Source organism: Oreochromis aureus, linkage group 4, assembly GCF_013358895.1.
Source record: "Oreochromis aureus strain Israel breed Guangdong linkage group 4, ZZ_aureus, whole genome shotgun sequence".
Taxonomy (NCBI): Eukaryota; Metazoa; Chordata; class Actinopteri; order Cichliformes; family Cichlidae; genus Oreochromis; species Oreochromis aureus.
In genome coordinates, this window is record NC_052945.1 from 32827593 (window position 1) to 32844543 (window position 16951).

The following is a 16951-nucleotide window of genomic DNA, read 5'->3' on the forward strand; positions in this document are numbered from 1 at the left end:
TTGTTTTTACAGCCCTATGCATTGCCAAGAAAATGGTCCTCCTTAACTGGAAAAATAAAAAGAATCTTAATTCTAATCAATATAAAACCATCTAATAGATCACATTAGTCTTGATACAGCCTCTGCCACCACATTTGATCAATCCCTTTGGGCTCCTTTGATCGGCTTCATCACCTAGTGGGGGTGGGGGTCATGGTTTGGTCCTGCCTTCGCTATTGTGGTTGATGTGGAGGTTGGGATGGGCTTAGGGCGCCAGGAGAACCCCTAGAGACGTTATCCTGGAGGGCTCAACCCGGGGTTGTGGTCATAACCTGGTTAGTGGCTCTGGTCGCTCTTAGAGGGTGTTCTCCTCGTGGCTGCATGCAGCGGGGCTGGGGATGGTCTGTACTGGCGGACGAGGTTACTGGCCTGGTAGCCTGGCTGCCCTGAGTGGATCCGGGGCAGGCGTGGGGGCTTGGGGATCGGGGGTGCCGTCTCCGTGATGGGGCTCTGGCTGGGTCTTGGGGCTTCGGTCCTCGTCGGTGTGTCACCGAGGTTGTGGGCGGATGGGTGCACAGGGCTCAGCCCTGGCGCAGGGGCCTCTGGTGCATCGGCCTAACTGGGGGCTCTTCAACTGGCAGGAGGTTGTTCCATCCTTGCAGAAGTCCACTCTGCAGGTGGGGGAGAGACATAGGAGAGGTGGAGAATAAGCTTGGTGGTGCTGCTGCCGTAGGCCCCAGTCTGGATGGGCATGGGCTCCATTGCCTTGGTGGGTACCAGAGGACGGGGGTGCCTACTGGGGTCAGCGGGGGAGCTGGCCCTAAGGAGGGGCATCTTGCCCCTCCTTCTTTTCCTCCCATCCCTGGCTGCCTCCTCTTCCCGCTCCACCACACCCACCCACACAGGTAGGGCCTTGGGGTGCGGGTGTGTCACCAGGGTGCAGGGGAGGCATTCCCCCCCCTTCTGGCCACCTGTGCCTCAATTTTATTCCACAACTTAGACATCCATATTATTCACACTCTCATAACACACACATATACATATAGGGCCTTGAGGGTGACCACGTTAACGGCGTCCAGTGGACGGTCTGTGTTTTCAACCCTACCTCTGGCGCGGTGCCCACCTGTCAATTTTAAATCTATGTAGACATTGAGGGTTCTCGGGAGGGCCGTGCTAACACCTGCTGCTCTCTGGCAGCAGCACCATGCCCTCCCTTGTTTTAAATGCACTTTAGAACAACACGCAGCAACACTACACATGAGTGGGAGGAGGGAGGTATGGGGTCTTCACACACCCCGTTCTCTACTAGCCATCGGGCGGGGACTGGGAGGAGGTGTTGGCTGTCCGATTGGCCTCCCTTCTGCTGCGGAGCCTGGGGCGGTCTGCTTGCCTCCACCCCGGGGGAAAGGGTCACATCTCTTGGGTCTGGGTGCCGTTTCCCCCTCTGGGGGCGAGGGTACCTGGACCCAGGGCATAGAGTATGTTTGGGGAGTATGATTGTGTGTACATGTCCATGTATGTCTATCCCTACGTTGAGTGAGTGCTGAGTGTTTGTATATGTGTGCATGACGGTGGGAAAGCATGTTTGTGTCTGTGTGTGCCTGTTTGTCTGTGTCTATATGTCAGGTCGGGTCTTAGACTCCACCTCCCTGGGTACTCCCAGGCCCTCCAAAGTGTGGAGGCCTATCTCCCCTCATCACACTCCCTGCCGGTAACTGATGCCCTCAGGGGTTGGTGCATTGGTGGTTCTTGGTGTCCGGGGCTGGGCGCTCAGGTATGCACCAGCTCACTCCCGGTGGCTACTTGGCGGGGCCCGATGCCTGTCGCTCGGTCAGGCCTCTTCCGGGGCAAAGGGGGCCCTCGGGCCTCCGGCCTCGGGGCCTGCAACTCGATTCACTCTGGCACAGCTGGCTGCCGGCAGAGCCGGCGGGCACGCCGGTGCAGCCCCCTCTGGCTTCTGCTCCATGGCTACTGGGTGACCCCTCGTCTGGGGATCTCCTCAGCCCTTCCCAGGAGGGTGGCACGGATGCCCCTCCGGTGGTACTCCTTGGGCTCTCGCACTCTGGGGCCTCTGGATGTCTGGAGCCTGGATCTCCTCCATGCCTGCTTCATGCCCTGGGGACGGGGCTATGGCCCTCCACACCCTCTAGCAGACCGTTACATGGGAAACCTTTTGTATACAAGCGCTGATCCACACAGGTGTGCACATGGGTGTTCACTGTTCGTGAGACATAAACTACACCTTTCTTAGCTGCTACTTCAAAGCACATTGTGCACTGTCTGTCCTGCGTGCTGCACAACAACATTCAATATTTAGTATTTACTGCTGTTCACACTTAGCTAGATTAACGTGATGGTGTTGTGTTTAGTATGTTTTTCTTTGTTTTTTGGTTTTTTTGCTTGTTTTCTCTCCTTTTTCTCTCAACAGGTGATCCAGGAGATTTTTTTTCTCTTTGTCTTTGTAAGTGCCCTTTCTCACTGTCCCTTTTCCTTCTGTTTTTCTTTTTCCTTCCTCTCTTTCTTTCTCCCTTTCCTATCCCCCAGTCATGTCTGTCCCATCTGTAACAACTGAAAATAAAGTAAATAATAACAACAAAGTTTGATCAAATGGACCAATACGGCAATGCCATGATGATCCATTTGGCAAAATAAATCCATTTGGTATCCTTGTTGGTCTTCAGACAACAATTCTGACGGCTAAAGAACCAAATGGGACAGACAAAAAAACCCCCCAAAAAAAACAAAAAAAACAACATTTTGGAGCATGACGTTTGCTGTCTTTACCTACATTTAGAGAGATGTCAAGAAAACAGTCAAAATAAAAATCTCTAGGGGCTTAAATCTGAGCTTGTTATTGCCTCTTTTTTTCTTGCATGCTGCTGTGGTACTTAATTTAGTAAAATGTGATGAATTTGCCATAATTTAAATCAGTTATATGGAGTCAACAAGTCATAACTTTTCAGCTTACTGCTTCAGCTATTTGTGGAGCTTACCAAATAAAGAGCACTATTTCCATTAGTCACTTCTTAGTAATGGAAGCAAAATGTTGCGCAAAACACATTTGTGCAGTTTTAGTTTTTTGACATTTACTTGCATTATTTAAAGAAGTTACAGATTTTGAGCACATAAATGCTTTAATTAAAGAGAAGCCTTTTTGGCTTAAACCTGATCCAACCTTTGTCAAGTAAAACAACTTAACTCAATAAGATAATGTTTTATTTGCTTTAGTGATCATTTATTTCCTCACTAGTTAATACTGGCCTTTTCATTCCAGTCAAGTTTCATTTTGTATCTAATAGAAAGAAGTTGAACGCTGCTAAAAGGAGTTTACATTTTTGTACTAGAAGATTTGTGGCTTCCTTTTGCAACTGAATTCTACTGATAAATCATTGAATAGAATTTGGCTGCATGCAGGCCATCTGTCTGTGTTTAGATGATTTAGCATTCCAGTTGCAGCACGATGGTGCGGTGACTGTCACTGTTGCCTCACAGCAAGTAGGTCCTGGGTTCAATTCCACCATCTATCTGGAGTTTGCATGTTCTCCTTGTATCTACGTGGGTACTCTAGCTTCCTCCCACAGTCCAAAGACACGCAGTTAGTGAGATTAGGTTAACTGGTGATTCTAAATTACCCATAGGTGTGTATGTGAATGGTTATCTGTCTCTCTGCGTTGAACCCTGCAACCTGACCAGGATCATACTAATCATTCTTTTGTCACAGTAAATTGTTCACGTCTTCTTATCCCTATTCAATTTAAAAGAGCACTGAGCACAGAGTGTAGGGTTCTTCTTCACCATGTGTTGTAAAATGAGATGAACACTATAAACTCCTAAAAAATCGTCAAAGATTCATAAAGATCAAATGAAGAAGCAAATAAAAACATGTGATCTTATATTAGACTGACTATGTACAAAATAAAAATAACAGGATTTTTTCTCATTATTTTACATGGTATTAATTAAGTAAATCATGACCTTCATTTTTTATTTACAGTAAATAAAGAGGAAATGAGAAATTGCTAACAAGCTGCTATTTTCCCAGAGAGGAAGAAGAAGAAGAAAACTAGCAGGACAGCAAACGAGGTGATTAAAGCTCGGTCAGCTCAGCTGGCGGAGCACACATCAGACTGATTCTATGTTATTTAATATTCTATTACTTATATTAAAGGAATTTATTTTAAACTAAAAAGAAGAGATTGTATAATGTGTTAAAAGGGAAACATTAGGCTAAACCTCTTTTGAGTCATACTGGGACTGGGTGCAGCCCTTCATTCTGAAACAAACCACTTTAGCTCCTGTCCTGTTAAACCAGCTTTCTTCTGATGAGCTACTTCTCCCAAACAGCAGGTGGGTGGGCCTTCTGTGCACAGAAGTCCACAGACTGCTACAAGAATATTGCAGATTTTTAAATATTTACATTTTTGCTAAAATATTTCAGCAAGACTATTTCATAGGAAAAGTATGTATAGATATACTTTGCATGACTTGTTTGGCATGTTTTGGTTTTGTTTGTTTAAGTCATTACAGTGGTAATTAACCTTCCTGTAAAGTGCATCACCCACATGAGAAGTGACACTGTGGGAAATGTGACCTCTCCTTATTTAGAGAACATTTTAATGCCAAAAAGCTAAAAGCTTTAAGCTCTTACTGTGTTGCCAGGTTTAACCACTTTTCACAGTGGCTGTGCTGTGAAGCAGACATGCAGTTTCACTTCCATGTCCCACAAACCTTTCTTTAGTGATCAGGAGAGAACCATATTACCAAAATATATATCACTAAAAATCTTTCATTTCTTTATCAGTTCAATTTCAACCACAATGAAATTGGGTTGGAAGGATTAAAATTGTTTTTTCAGCATGAAATAAGAAAACAGGACAACCACTGAAACAGCTCATTAAAAGTTGGCATTAAAACTGAAAATATTCTGGAGATGAAAATACTCTTCAGGATATGTTCAGATAACCTCAAGTCCGCATTCTAGTTATGGTCAGTTTGATCAATCAAGACAAATTCTTCAAGATTAGGCAGTCCATCGAAGTAACAAATGATCTCTAGGTGGGAGAAGAATAAATCTATGTGGAAGGTGAGAACTCTCTTAAACAAAATGTAACAAGGCTGCCTCAGTCTGCTGTGACCGTGGACAGAGGATTACTCTAACTGGTGGGTGTTATGTTTTGCAGTTGAGAAACCAAATCCCACAGCTTCACAGACCTAGCTTACACAATACTTCTTATCCATAACGAACTTTTGTTGTCAACACAGCTTTAGATTTAGGTGAACATTGGGTACAGAGAATGGAGTTAAAGTTTTGCTTTTTTGATATTCAGGAACAATTTAGAAAATGTTTATGCTGGAATAGTTTCTGTCAGCCACAATACATGAATCCAAAAAAAGGTTCCTATGGTGTCTGTTCACTGATCACCTCTGCCAGCCAAGCCACGTGAAGGTCTTTGTTTGTGTCATCGGCTACAGTCAAACATTAATTGTTTGAATGTGTGACTGTGTTATGATCTGGGTGAGTCTGAGTAATTTTCCACAGCATCGGTTCTCCTTGTTAGGATGCCTGGGTCGACCCAGAGGTTTTGAGTTTATTATATTATTTATCATTTCTAGTCTTTAGTTTCTTTCTTAGAGTTCCGTCTTATGGTTTATGTCTCTGTGTTCTATAGTTGCTCTGTCTCCCCTGTCGGCTGTATCCTCTTGTTAAGTTCGCGTCTCTGTGTTATGTTTCCTGTTTTACTTTGAAAGTCCGTGTTTCATGTTAGTGTATCTGGTTTTGCTTTCCTTGTCTCGTCAGTCCTGATTTGCCCCAGCTGTGTTTCCCTCCTGTTGCCCATTCCCTGATTGCTCCCTCTATGTATTTAAGCCCTGTGTTTCAGTTTGTCATTGTCGCGATCTACCGTTTATTATGCTGTGTGTTTTGTCTGCTTGTCTGAGTTTATGTTTGAAGTCTTAGTTCTAGTACCTTTTTAGTTCAGCATTAAAGCTGTTTTTTTTTTTTTTTTTTTTAGTTTACTTTATGCCTCCGAGTGTCTGCACTTTTGGGTCCACGATTCCTGTCTGCACACAGCCTACACCTAACAGAAAATCGCGACCATGACAAACTGAAACACAGGGCTTAAATACATAGAGGGAGCAATCAGGGAATGGGCAACAGGAGGGAAACACAGCTGGGGCAAATCAGGACTAACGAGACAAGGAAAGCAAAACCAGATACACTAACATGAAACACAGACTTTCAAAGTAAAACAGGAAACATAACACAGAGACGCGAACTTAACAAGAGGATACAGCCGACAGGGGAGACAGAGCAACTATAGAACACAGAGACATAAACCATAAGACGGAACTCTAAGAAAGAAACTAAAGACTAGAAATGATAAATAATATAATAAACTCAAAACCTCTGGGTCGACCCAGGCATCCTAACACTCCTCACCTGGGTGGAGCCTTCCTCGCATCTCCCTGCTCCTCACCTGTTAGCAATTCCTCCAGCAGTATTTATGACCAACGCTCACAATAAACCTTGGCCAGATTGTCTGCCTACCATATCAGTTCACTGCCTCTCATGTTTGTCTTGTGTTCCTCAGCATGTTTTGCCTAACTATCTTTTCCTGTTCTCTAGTCGGTGCCTGGATACATCTTGCCAACTCTCCCCATAATCACGCATCAGGATTCTGGTCTACTGCTGCTGGTAAAGCTCACTCACGCAAACCGCCATCCATACCTGCCTGCCTCCCTGCGCACCCACATCGCACTCTGTACTCACCCGATCCAGTTCACCTCCTCCTCCAGCTAATCTCCACCTGCAACCATTGTTCCTGTTCGCCATAGCTTTCATTGCCCTGTTCCTGTCCCTGCTATTTCTGTGACCAGATTAAGCTTGTGCTCAGGCCCTTCTCACAAAGCCTTGTCATTGCTCACTGTTACATTTAGCTTTTGTTCAGTCCTCTCTGTTTAAGACTCCTGTAAAATAAAACTCTGTTAAAAGTCGTTCAGCTTCCGGTTTTGGTTCTGCGCTTGAGCCCAATCCCTATTCTCGGGCCATTGAGCCTTGACAGACTGTGGAGTTATTCTACAAATAAATATACTTTTTTATCTAAGAGTAACTGTAATTTACAAGCTAAGTCAGTTAAACGCAGCTGATGACACATGCTATTCAGTTTACTCTGAAGTCCTTAACAAGTGTTAAATTCAGCACACTGTAGTGCTTTTAGAAAATAGTAACTTTAAGTTAATTTAGTTACTAGGCAGAAATTTATTTTGGTCATAGTAAAAAAGAAATATTAGAATTTTGTGTTTGCTTTCAACATAGAGTTGAATAAAGTCTTTTAAAAAGTGTGGTGTCATTATTTACTTCAGCCCACATACTCTCAGAGAGACAGCACACTTTCAAAGTCTCAGTCTGGGTCACTTATGAGGAATGACAAATCAGCATATTTTCCCCAGCAGTATCATGGCCTTGTGCATACAAACCCAAACAGGCTATGACCATGTGTTGTCTTTAGCTTTTTGATTAATGACAGAGCATTCCTGACTTCACTGGCACATGTTAGCAAGCAGCACTGAGCTCATAGAGCTTAAATAGCACGGTGGGAGGGCCGGGACAGAGCAGCTGGGGTATATAAAGGACTGCCGTGTAGATTCCCAAACTAAGAGAAGAGTCAATACAGAAAAACTGAGGAAACTTTCAGTTCTCACTGGACCCTGAAGATCAAGTCAGAGGCAGGAACCTGCAATCAGAACAACATTGACATCATGTCCCAGCACGCAGCCTTGACCAGCTTGTTTGGCGATGACCCTTTCTTCAGTCATGAGCAGCTGCTGTGGCCGCTCAATATTGAAGCCCTGTCTTCTCTCCAGCGAGACTTCTTCAACCGGAGAGCCAAAATAGCCAACAGCCTCCTGAGCCAGCTCTATGATGGGCCCCAGCTGCTCAACTTCAGCCAGATGCCCCTAATGTCTAACACACTGAAGCGGTATGTGCAGTAGCCCAATTTTACTAGAGGATATACCTGATTTGGTGTTTGTTCAAACCTACAGATTTGATTTTAACTTAGCATCCATAAGATCACCACTGATCTGCCTAGAGTTATGGTTTGTTTTAGCCACATGCTAAATGCTAAAATGCTTGAAGTGGTAATGAAGTCTCATGTTTTTAGCATCAGATTTTCTACTAAAATATATTTTATTTGACTTTTCTAAACAGGTAAAGAATCTATTAAAAGGGTAGAATGCTACCTAAGATCTACTCCTATCCTAGGCTTAAGCTTAGTTGGATTGTCAATGATCAGTTTAGACATTCAAACATTTTATGTGTTCAAAAAAAATGGAAATTTCTGTTAAAAGAAAAAAGAAAAACAAAGACATGATGATGATGATGATGATGATGATGATGATGATGATGATAATAATAATAAATAAGGCAAGTGTTAACAGAACCCAAACCCTACCCCAAACACAACTATTAAGAGGTTAACAGCCTTTGTGGGTCAGGAGCAATGATGGAGAAATGATTTCTAATACTGATTCACTTTCAGGCTGAGTGATGATGAAGAGCAGCAGAGAGAGCTTTCCACTACAGAGACCCACAAGGAAGTACAGCCAGCTAATGAAAACAACGGTGACCTCCTGGTGACACTAGATGCTCGCGGTTATGCCCCCAGTGACATCACTGTCAAGCTGGAAGGCCGGCGTCTGGCGGTCGTTGCCATGAAGGAGGCCGGAGCAGAAGAGAGCCAGTCCTGCTCCTCCTCATCCTCCTGTGCCTCCTTCTGCTCCTCTGCATCTTCTCAGGCAGGGTTCGCCCAGAAGATCGACCTGCCTCCTCACCTGGATCTGTCCGGCCTCTCCTGTTCCCTGATGGATAACGGACAGCTGCGTATCCATGCCCCTGTGGCTAAGGAGGCAGCTGGAGAGGAACGCCAGGTACCCATTCGTTTCAGGACATCGCTGGAGTTTCCCATCAAAAAGGACAACACAGAGGAAGAGCAAAGAGACTAGTGCATATGTGCCCCCCAACACACACACACACACACACACACACGCACACGCACACACACGCACATTTTTAATGAATGTATTTATATACACCCTTCCACAACAAAAAGACTCTACGATGAGTAATGTTTACAATTATTAGATAAAGACAACTTTTTATTTTATAACAATGTGCAATTTGTATCAACTGTAAAAATGAAATAAAGTGTCAAATGGAAAATAATTTCATATAAAATTTGCTTTTGCTGAGGACTCATGTGACCACATGATGGTGCCAACAGCCTACTCACATGAGGAGAATGAAGGAGTAAAAAGAAGTCAGGAGAGAGACACAGATGGAGGAAGAGAACAAGAAGAATCAAGCTGGCATTAACTCCCCTAAGGTGGCTGAATTAGTACCCTTAAAAGGTTCAAGTGACATTTGGTTTCCTGGGGCGAAGTTATTTGCCGGCGTGCTGGAGCTGGTGACAAACAAAAGGAGCAGTTTAACATTTTATGAGTCCTACCCTGAGGGTGTCATGATAGAGAAGAGAAGAAATAAAGGCATTATTAGAAAAGGCGAACAGAATAGAATGAAAGGGAACAGAAACACTGGCAGTTTCTGAGGGATTAGTTCAACCAAATCCTAACCATACTTTTTCTTTTCTATGACAATACCTTTAATTTGATTTTTTATAAGATCTGCTGCCAATGCAAATAAGGTAGCTAAATTTACTTTATGATACTAAGTTGGGCTTTAGAAAAACTGCATAAAAGGTCATATCTTAGCCAAGACCCTACCGAACATAACCAAAATAAGAAGATAACATTATTAGATTACTGTTATTAACAATTGTAGCACACAAATCAATGAGATTTTATCAGAAATGTTGCTAATTTATTAAAAAAAAAAATCAGGAAATCTTTAAGAAAAGTTTCTTTATGCTTCGATCTGCTATTCTAAAATTTGGTCAACTGCTCAGTCTTCTTTGGTTTAATTATTCTTGTAGTTGTTGACATTGTCAACAAAGACACACACTTGTGTATGGAAAGTCAAACAATTGCACTGCATGCCAGGATGAAAATCAATCCACAAAGTCCAAGGCACTCCCTGAAGACTTCTGCAATTATCTGTAGTGAGGAATAGATCAGGACGAGGGTTAAGATCTATTTCTACACCCTTAAGTGTTTCTTGAAGCACGGCGCTCCTGATAATTGTAAAATAAAAAATATTAGTGGTCTGTAGAGCTACGTTTAACCTTGATAGAAGAAATAACCAAGAACTCAATGGTCACCTTAGCAAAGCTTTAGAAGTCCATTGAGGAGACAGAAAAAGTGACCAGATGGATGACTATGAGGAGTAAATCAAGCCTTTATAGGACTTGGCAGAAAAACAGAATTCAGAATTTACTATGTCCTTTACCAAACCATATGGAATTCTGTGAAAAGAGCTGCAAATGACGATTCACAAATGGTGCCTTTTTACTCTGATATAATAATAATAAATAGAAATACATTTTATTTAAAACACTCAAGGACACTTTACAGAACAAATAAGACAAGCATAAAAACAGGAAATGAACACAATAATAAAACAAAGTTTAAGAGCATCAAGTAGTTATACTCCATGCTGTAAAAATGGAGTATACATGAGTAATATATAAGGTCACAAAATGGGGAAAACTGTTCAAATCTTGGCAGAAAGAGGCTGTAGAGACCAACCCAACATATTTAAAAGCTTGCTGATGCTAGCTAGTAAAGCTACATTTTAAATTTATGTTTTTCTGAGGAGTCCTGCATTCTGGGTCTGCTCTCCACCACCCGCACAGCACATCGTAAATAACTGTGTCTCTTCCACTAACCTCTGACAGCAGACCTAGCAAATATCCCCCCTTAGGTCTCATTTGGGGTTACTATGGACATACCCATATGGTCCAGTGGGCAGCCCACTCCCACAAGATAACATAAAACTGGTTTAAGAAGTCTTTCTGATCTGTATTTTGATGTTTATTTTTTTGTTTATTAATTTTTTGCAGTTAGGAAGTTCTGTGAAACATTTCATTGCACAGGACAATAACATTCACAGGAGGAAATAACTGAGCAGATCATGTGATAATTGTAACGTCCTTTGTGTAAAATTAACAGGTATCTGCTTTTTTGTTCGTACATATTTAGGGCCCGAGCACAAAAGTGCGAAGGCCCTATTGTATCTGCTCTGTTTCTTATTATTATTATTATTATTAGGGCCCGAGCACAAAAGTGCGAAGGCCCTATTGTATCTGCTCTGTTTCTTATTATTATTGGGGCCCGAGCACAAAAGTGCGAAGGCCCTATTGTATCTGCTCTGTTTTTATTATTATTATTATTATTATTATTATTATTATTATTATTATTATTATTATTATTATTATTATTATTATTTCGCAAATGAATCGGCCTTTTGAGGGCCTAAACATGCTCGAAAACTCATGAAATTTTGCAGACGCGCGTCAGGTCTGGTGAAAATTTACGTATTTTAATGTCCGTGAGACATGTCCAGGGAAAATTGGCTCAGTAGCGCCACCTAGAAAATGAGAAACGCGAGCCCCGAGATGGGTATGACCTACATGTATAAAACTCGGAACACATATCTAACTTTCGGAGACGCACATAAAAGTCTATTATGGCCATGTCCTAAACCCAACAGGAAGTCCGCCATTTGGAAGTGAAGGTGACATTTTGGCTCTAATTTTGCCATTTCCATGCCTCGAACTTTTGCGAACTCCTCATTGGAATTTCATCGTACAAGCTTCATATTTGGTCAGTGTCAACTACACACCTGGGCCATGTTAAATTGCGGAGCTTTTGAGTTTTCGGGTTACTGTGAGGCCGTGGCGCCACGGCGAATTTCGATGACTCGCCATGAAAATCTTATTGCCTCTCGTTCTGTCATACATTGTCCGACCTTGACCAAAGTGGACACATATGATAAGGCTCCACCCCTGAACATATTTCAACTGCCATATTTGACACCAGGGACAGCGCCACCTAGTGGGAACAGGAAATGTCATGTTTTACACTTTGGGGTACAGTATTGTAATGGGTGACATCTGCAGCCTCAAATTTCTCCAGGAAAGCCTTAAGGAGTTGGTCTTGGGTTACAGAGAAAACTGTGAGTTTTCGCTGAAGGGTGTGACCCCAGCAGCATGGCGAACATTGAGGTCTCGCCATGAAGAAACAAATTAGTGTAACTCAATGAAATCCAATCTGATCAGTACCAGATTTTACAGGGATGATGTCAGACCCGCCCTGAACAGATTGATATGCCCATTGTCAGGAATACGTAGAGCGCCACCTAGTGGCACCAGGAAATGTCATGTCTTTCATTTTGTTGTACTGATTTTCACAGGTTCATCGTGGCCACCTCAAAAGCGGTGAATATCACCATCAGTCCCTCTTGATGCTTCAGTGAGAAAATTGTGACTATAAACTGAACGGCGCACCCTGGTGGCAGCGCAGTTCACCATGAAAGATGAAGTGGCTTTTGAGGGGCTTGAAAAGTTTAAAAAGTCTTGAAATTTGGTGCACACCTCTAATGTGATGAGGATTTCTTTTTATATGTTCATTTTCCTTGAACAGCGCAAAATGGCTCCACAGCGCCCCCTACAAAATTTCAAAACAACAGCCCCTGCTCTGTGTTTTATGTATGAGTTTGAAACCTGGCAAGCTTATTGGAGATATCAAGATGTACAAAAAGTCTCTTGGAGCAATATCCCAAATCCAACAGGAAGTCAGCCATTTTAAAATCAATGTGTAAATTTGGCGACATTTTCCCTCTTTTCAGGCCTCATACTTTGACGAACTCCTCCAAGGGATTTCATTAGATTTACGCGATCTCCTGTGTGTGGAATCTAAAGACCTTTGTGATGTTAAATTGCGAAGCTTTTACGTTCAGGGAAACGGGGTGGTCATGGCGGCACGTGGAGTTTCAATCCCTCGCCAAAAGCAGTAACCTGCTGTCGCTCAAAAACACAATGTCCAATCTCTCCCAAAGGTCGCAGGCGTGATGAGACTCGAGCTCGGAAATGTTTGTTATGCCATTTGTCAGTAATGGTTAGAGCGCCACCTAGTGGGACGACTATAATAATGGTTGAATGAGATGAAATTTTAGCTGGTGGTTAAATGCATGAATTCCATCAATGTGACATCAGATCGGAAGCGCTGGTTTTAGGTGTTGGGCTTGGCTCGACGCCGGGGTGCGAGGGCCCTCATATCGCTGCTTGCAGCTTTAATTATTATTATTATTATTATTATTATTATTATTATTATTATTTCGGCAAATGAATCGGCCTTTTGAGGGCCTAAACATGCTCGAAAACTCATGAAATTTTGCAGGCGCGCGTCAGGTCTGGTGAAAATTTACGTATTTTAATGTCCGTGAGACATGTCCAGGGAAAATTGGCTCAGTAGCGCCACCTAGAAAAATGAGAAACGCGAGCCCCGAGATGGGTATGACCTACATGTATAAAACTCGGAACACATATCTAACATTCGGAGACGCACATAAAAGTCTATTATGGCCATGTCCTAAACCCAACAGGAAGTCCGCCATTTGGAAGTGAAGGTGACATTTTGGCTCTAATTTTGCCATTTCCATGCCTCGAACTTTTGCGAACTCCTCATTGGAATTTCATCGTACAAGCTTCATATTTGGTCAGTGTCAACTACACACCTGGGCCATGTTAAATTGCGGAGCTTTTGAGTTTTCGGGTTACTGTGAGGCCGTGGCGCCACGGCGAATTTCAATGACTCGCCATGAAAATCTTATTGCCTCTCGTTCTGTCATACATTGTCCGACCTTGACCAAAGTGGACACATATGATAAGGCTCCACCCTGAACATATTTCAACTGCCATATTTGACACCAGGGACAGCGCCACCTAGTGGGAACAGGAAATGTCATGTTTTACACTTTGGGGTACAGTATTGTAATGGGTGACATCTGCAGCCTCAAATTTGTCCAGGAAAGCCTTAAGGAGTTGGTCTTGGGTTCCAGAGAAAACTGTGAGTTTTCGCTGAAGGGTGTGACCCCAGCAGCATGGCGAACATTGAGGTCTCGCCATGAAGAAACAAATTAGTGTAACTCAATGAAATCCAATGTGATCAGTACCAGATTTTACAGGGATGATGTCAGACCCGCCCTGAACAGATTGATATGCCCATTGTCAGGAATACGTAGAGCGCCACCTAGTGGCACCAGGAAATGTCATGTCTTTCATTTTGTTGTACTGATTTTCACAGGTTCATCGTGGCCACCTCAAAAGCGGTGAATATCACCATCAGTCCCTCTTGATGCTTCAGTGAGAAAATTGTGACTATAAACTGAACGGCGCACCCTGGTGGCAGCGCAGTTCACCATGAAAGATGAAGTGGCTTTTGAGGGGCTTGAAAAGTTTAAAAGTCTTGAAATTTGGCGCACACCTCTAATGTGATGAGGATTTCTTTTATATGTTCATTTTCCTTGAACAGCGCAAAATGGCTCCACAGCGCCCCCTACAAAATTTCAAAACAACAGCCCCTGCTCTGTGTTTTATGTATGAGTTTGAAACCTGGCAAGCTTATTGGAGATATCAAGATGTACAAAAAGTCTCTTGGAGCAATATCCCAAATCCAACAGGAAGTCAGCCATTTTAAAATCAATGTGTAAATTTGGCGACATTTTCCCTCTTTTCAGGCCTCATACTTTGACGAACTCCTCCAAGGGATTTCATTAGATTTACGCGATCTCCTGTGTGTGGAATCTAAAGACCTTTGTGATGTTAAATTGCGAAGCTTTTTACGTTCAGGGAAACGGGGTGGTCATGGCGGCACGTGGAGTTTCAATCCCTCGCCAAAAAGCAGTAACCTGCTGTCGCTCAAAAACACAATGTCCAATCTCTCCCAAAGGTCGCAGGCGTGATGAGACTCGAGCTCGGAAATGTTTGTTATGCCATTTGTCAGTAATGGTTAGAGCGCCACCTAGTGGGACGACTATAATAATGGTTGAATGAGATGAAATTTTTTAGCTGGTGGTTAAATGCATGAATTCCATCAATGTGACATCAGATCGGAAGCGCTGGTTTTAGGTGTTGGGCTTGGCTCGACGACCAAAAGTGCGAGGGCCCTCATATCGCTGCTTGCAGCTTTAATTATTATTATTATTATTATTATTATTCAGGCAAAAGAAGGGCCTTTTTGAGGGCTTTAACATGCTCGAAAACTCTTGGAATTTTGCACACATGCCAGGTCTGGTGAAAAATTTTGTATTTTAATGGTTTTACATATGAGCACTGGGAAATGGCTCTGTAGCGCCACCTATGCCTTGTTAAATGCAGCCCTACGAACACATCGTTTTAGCTACATGTATGAAATTTGGCACACATGTGAATCATACCAAGACGAACAAAAAAGTCTGTGGGACCATTGACGCAAACCCAACAGGAAGTCCGCCATTTGGAAGTGAAGGTGACATTTTGGCTCTAATTTTGCCATTTCCATGCCTCGAACTTTTGCGAACTCCTCATTGGAATTTCATCGTACAAGCTTCATATTTGGTCAGTGTCAACTACACACCTGGGCCATGTTAAATTGCGGAGCTTTTGAGTTTTCGGGATACGGTGAGGCCGTGGCGCCACGGCGAATTTCGATGACTCGCCATGAAAATCTTATTGCCTCTCGTTCTGTCATACATTGTCCGACCTTGACCAAAGTGGACACATATGATAAGGCTCCACCCCTGAACATATTTCAACTGCCATATTTGACATCAGGGACAGCGCCACCTAGTGGGAACAGGAAATGTCATGTTTTACACTTTGGGGTACAGTATTGTAATGGGTGACATCTGCAGCCTCAAATTTCTCCAGGAAAGCCTTAAGGAGTTGGTCTTGGGTTACAGAGAAAACTGTGAGTTTTCGCTGAAGGGTGTGACCCCAGCAGCATGGCGAACATTGAGGTCTCGCCATGAAGAAACAAATTAGTGTAACTCAATGAAATCCAATCTGATCAGTACCAGATTTTACAGGGATGATGTCAGACCCGCCCTGAACAGATTGATATGCCCATTGTCAGGAATACGTAGAGCGCCACCTAGTGGCACCAGGAAATGTCATGTCTTTCATTTTGTTGTACTGATTTTCACAGGTTAATCGTGGCCACCTGAAAAGCGGTGAATATCACCATCAGTCCCTCTTGATGCTTCAGTGAGAAAATTGTAACTTTAAACTGAACGGCGCACCCTGGTGGCAACGCAGTGGTTCACCATGAAAGATGAAGTGGCTTTTGAGGGGCTTGAAAAGTTTAAAAGTCTTGAAATTTGGCGCACACCTCTAATGTGATGAGGATTTCTTTTTATATATTCATTTTCCTTGAACAGCGCAAAATGTCTCCACAGCGCCCCCTACAAAATTTCAAAACAACAGCCCCTGCTCTGTGTTTTATGTATGCGTTTGAAACCTGGCAAGCTTATTGGAGATATCAAATGTACAAAAAAGTCTCTTGGCGCAATATCCCAAATCCAACAGGAAGTCAGCCATTTTAAAATTAATGTGTAAATTTGGCGACATTTTCCCTCTTTTCAGGCCTCATACTTTGACGAACTCCTCCAAGGGATTTCATTAGATTTACGCGATCTCCTGTGTGTGGAATCTAAAGACCTTTGTGATGTTAAATTGCGAAGCTTTTACGTTCAGGGAAGCGGGGTGGTCGTGTCGGCACGTGGAGTTTCAATCACTTGCCAAAAGCAGTAATCTGCTGTCACTCAAAAACACAATGTCCAATCTCTCCCAAAGGTAGCAGGCATGATGAGACTCGAGCTCGGAAATGTTTGTTATGCCATTTGTCAGTAATGGTTAGAGCGCCACCTAGTGGGACGACTATAATAATGGTTGAATGAGATGAAATGTTAGCTGGTGGTTAAATGCATGAATTCCATCAATGTGACATCAGATCGGAAGCGCTGGTTTTAGGTGTTGGG

General features: G+C 43.1%; 1 protein-coding gene across 1 annotated transcript; it reads left to right on the forward strand.

The window, feature by feature from the left end:
• Positions 1 to 7586: 7586 nt before the first annotated feature.
• hspb9 (heat shock protein, alpha-crystallin-related, 9) lies at positions 7587 to 9217 on the forward strand. The gene is made up of 2 exons (XM_031739611.2): positions 7587 to 7958; positions 8520 to 9217. The coding sequence occupies exons 1-2, from the start codon at positions 7738 to 7740 to the stop codon at positions 8980 to 8982; spliced, it is 684 nt and encodes a 227-aa protein (XP_031595471.1). The 5' UTR covers positions 7587 to 7737; the 3' UTR covers positions 8983 to 9217.
• Positions 9218 to 16951: the final 7734 nt, after the last annotated feature.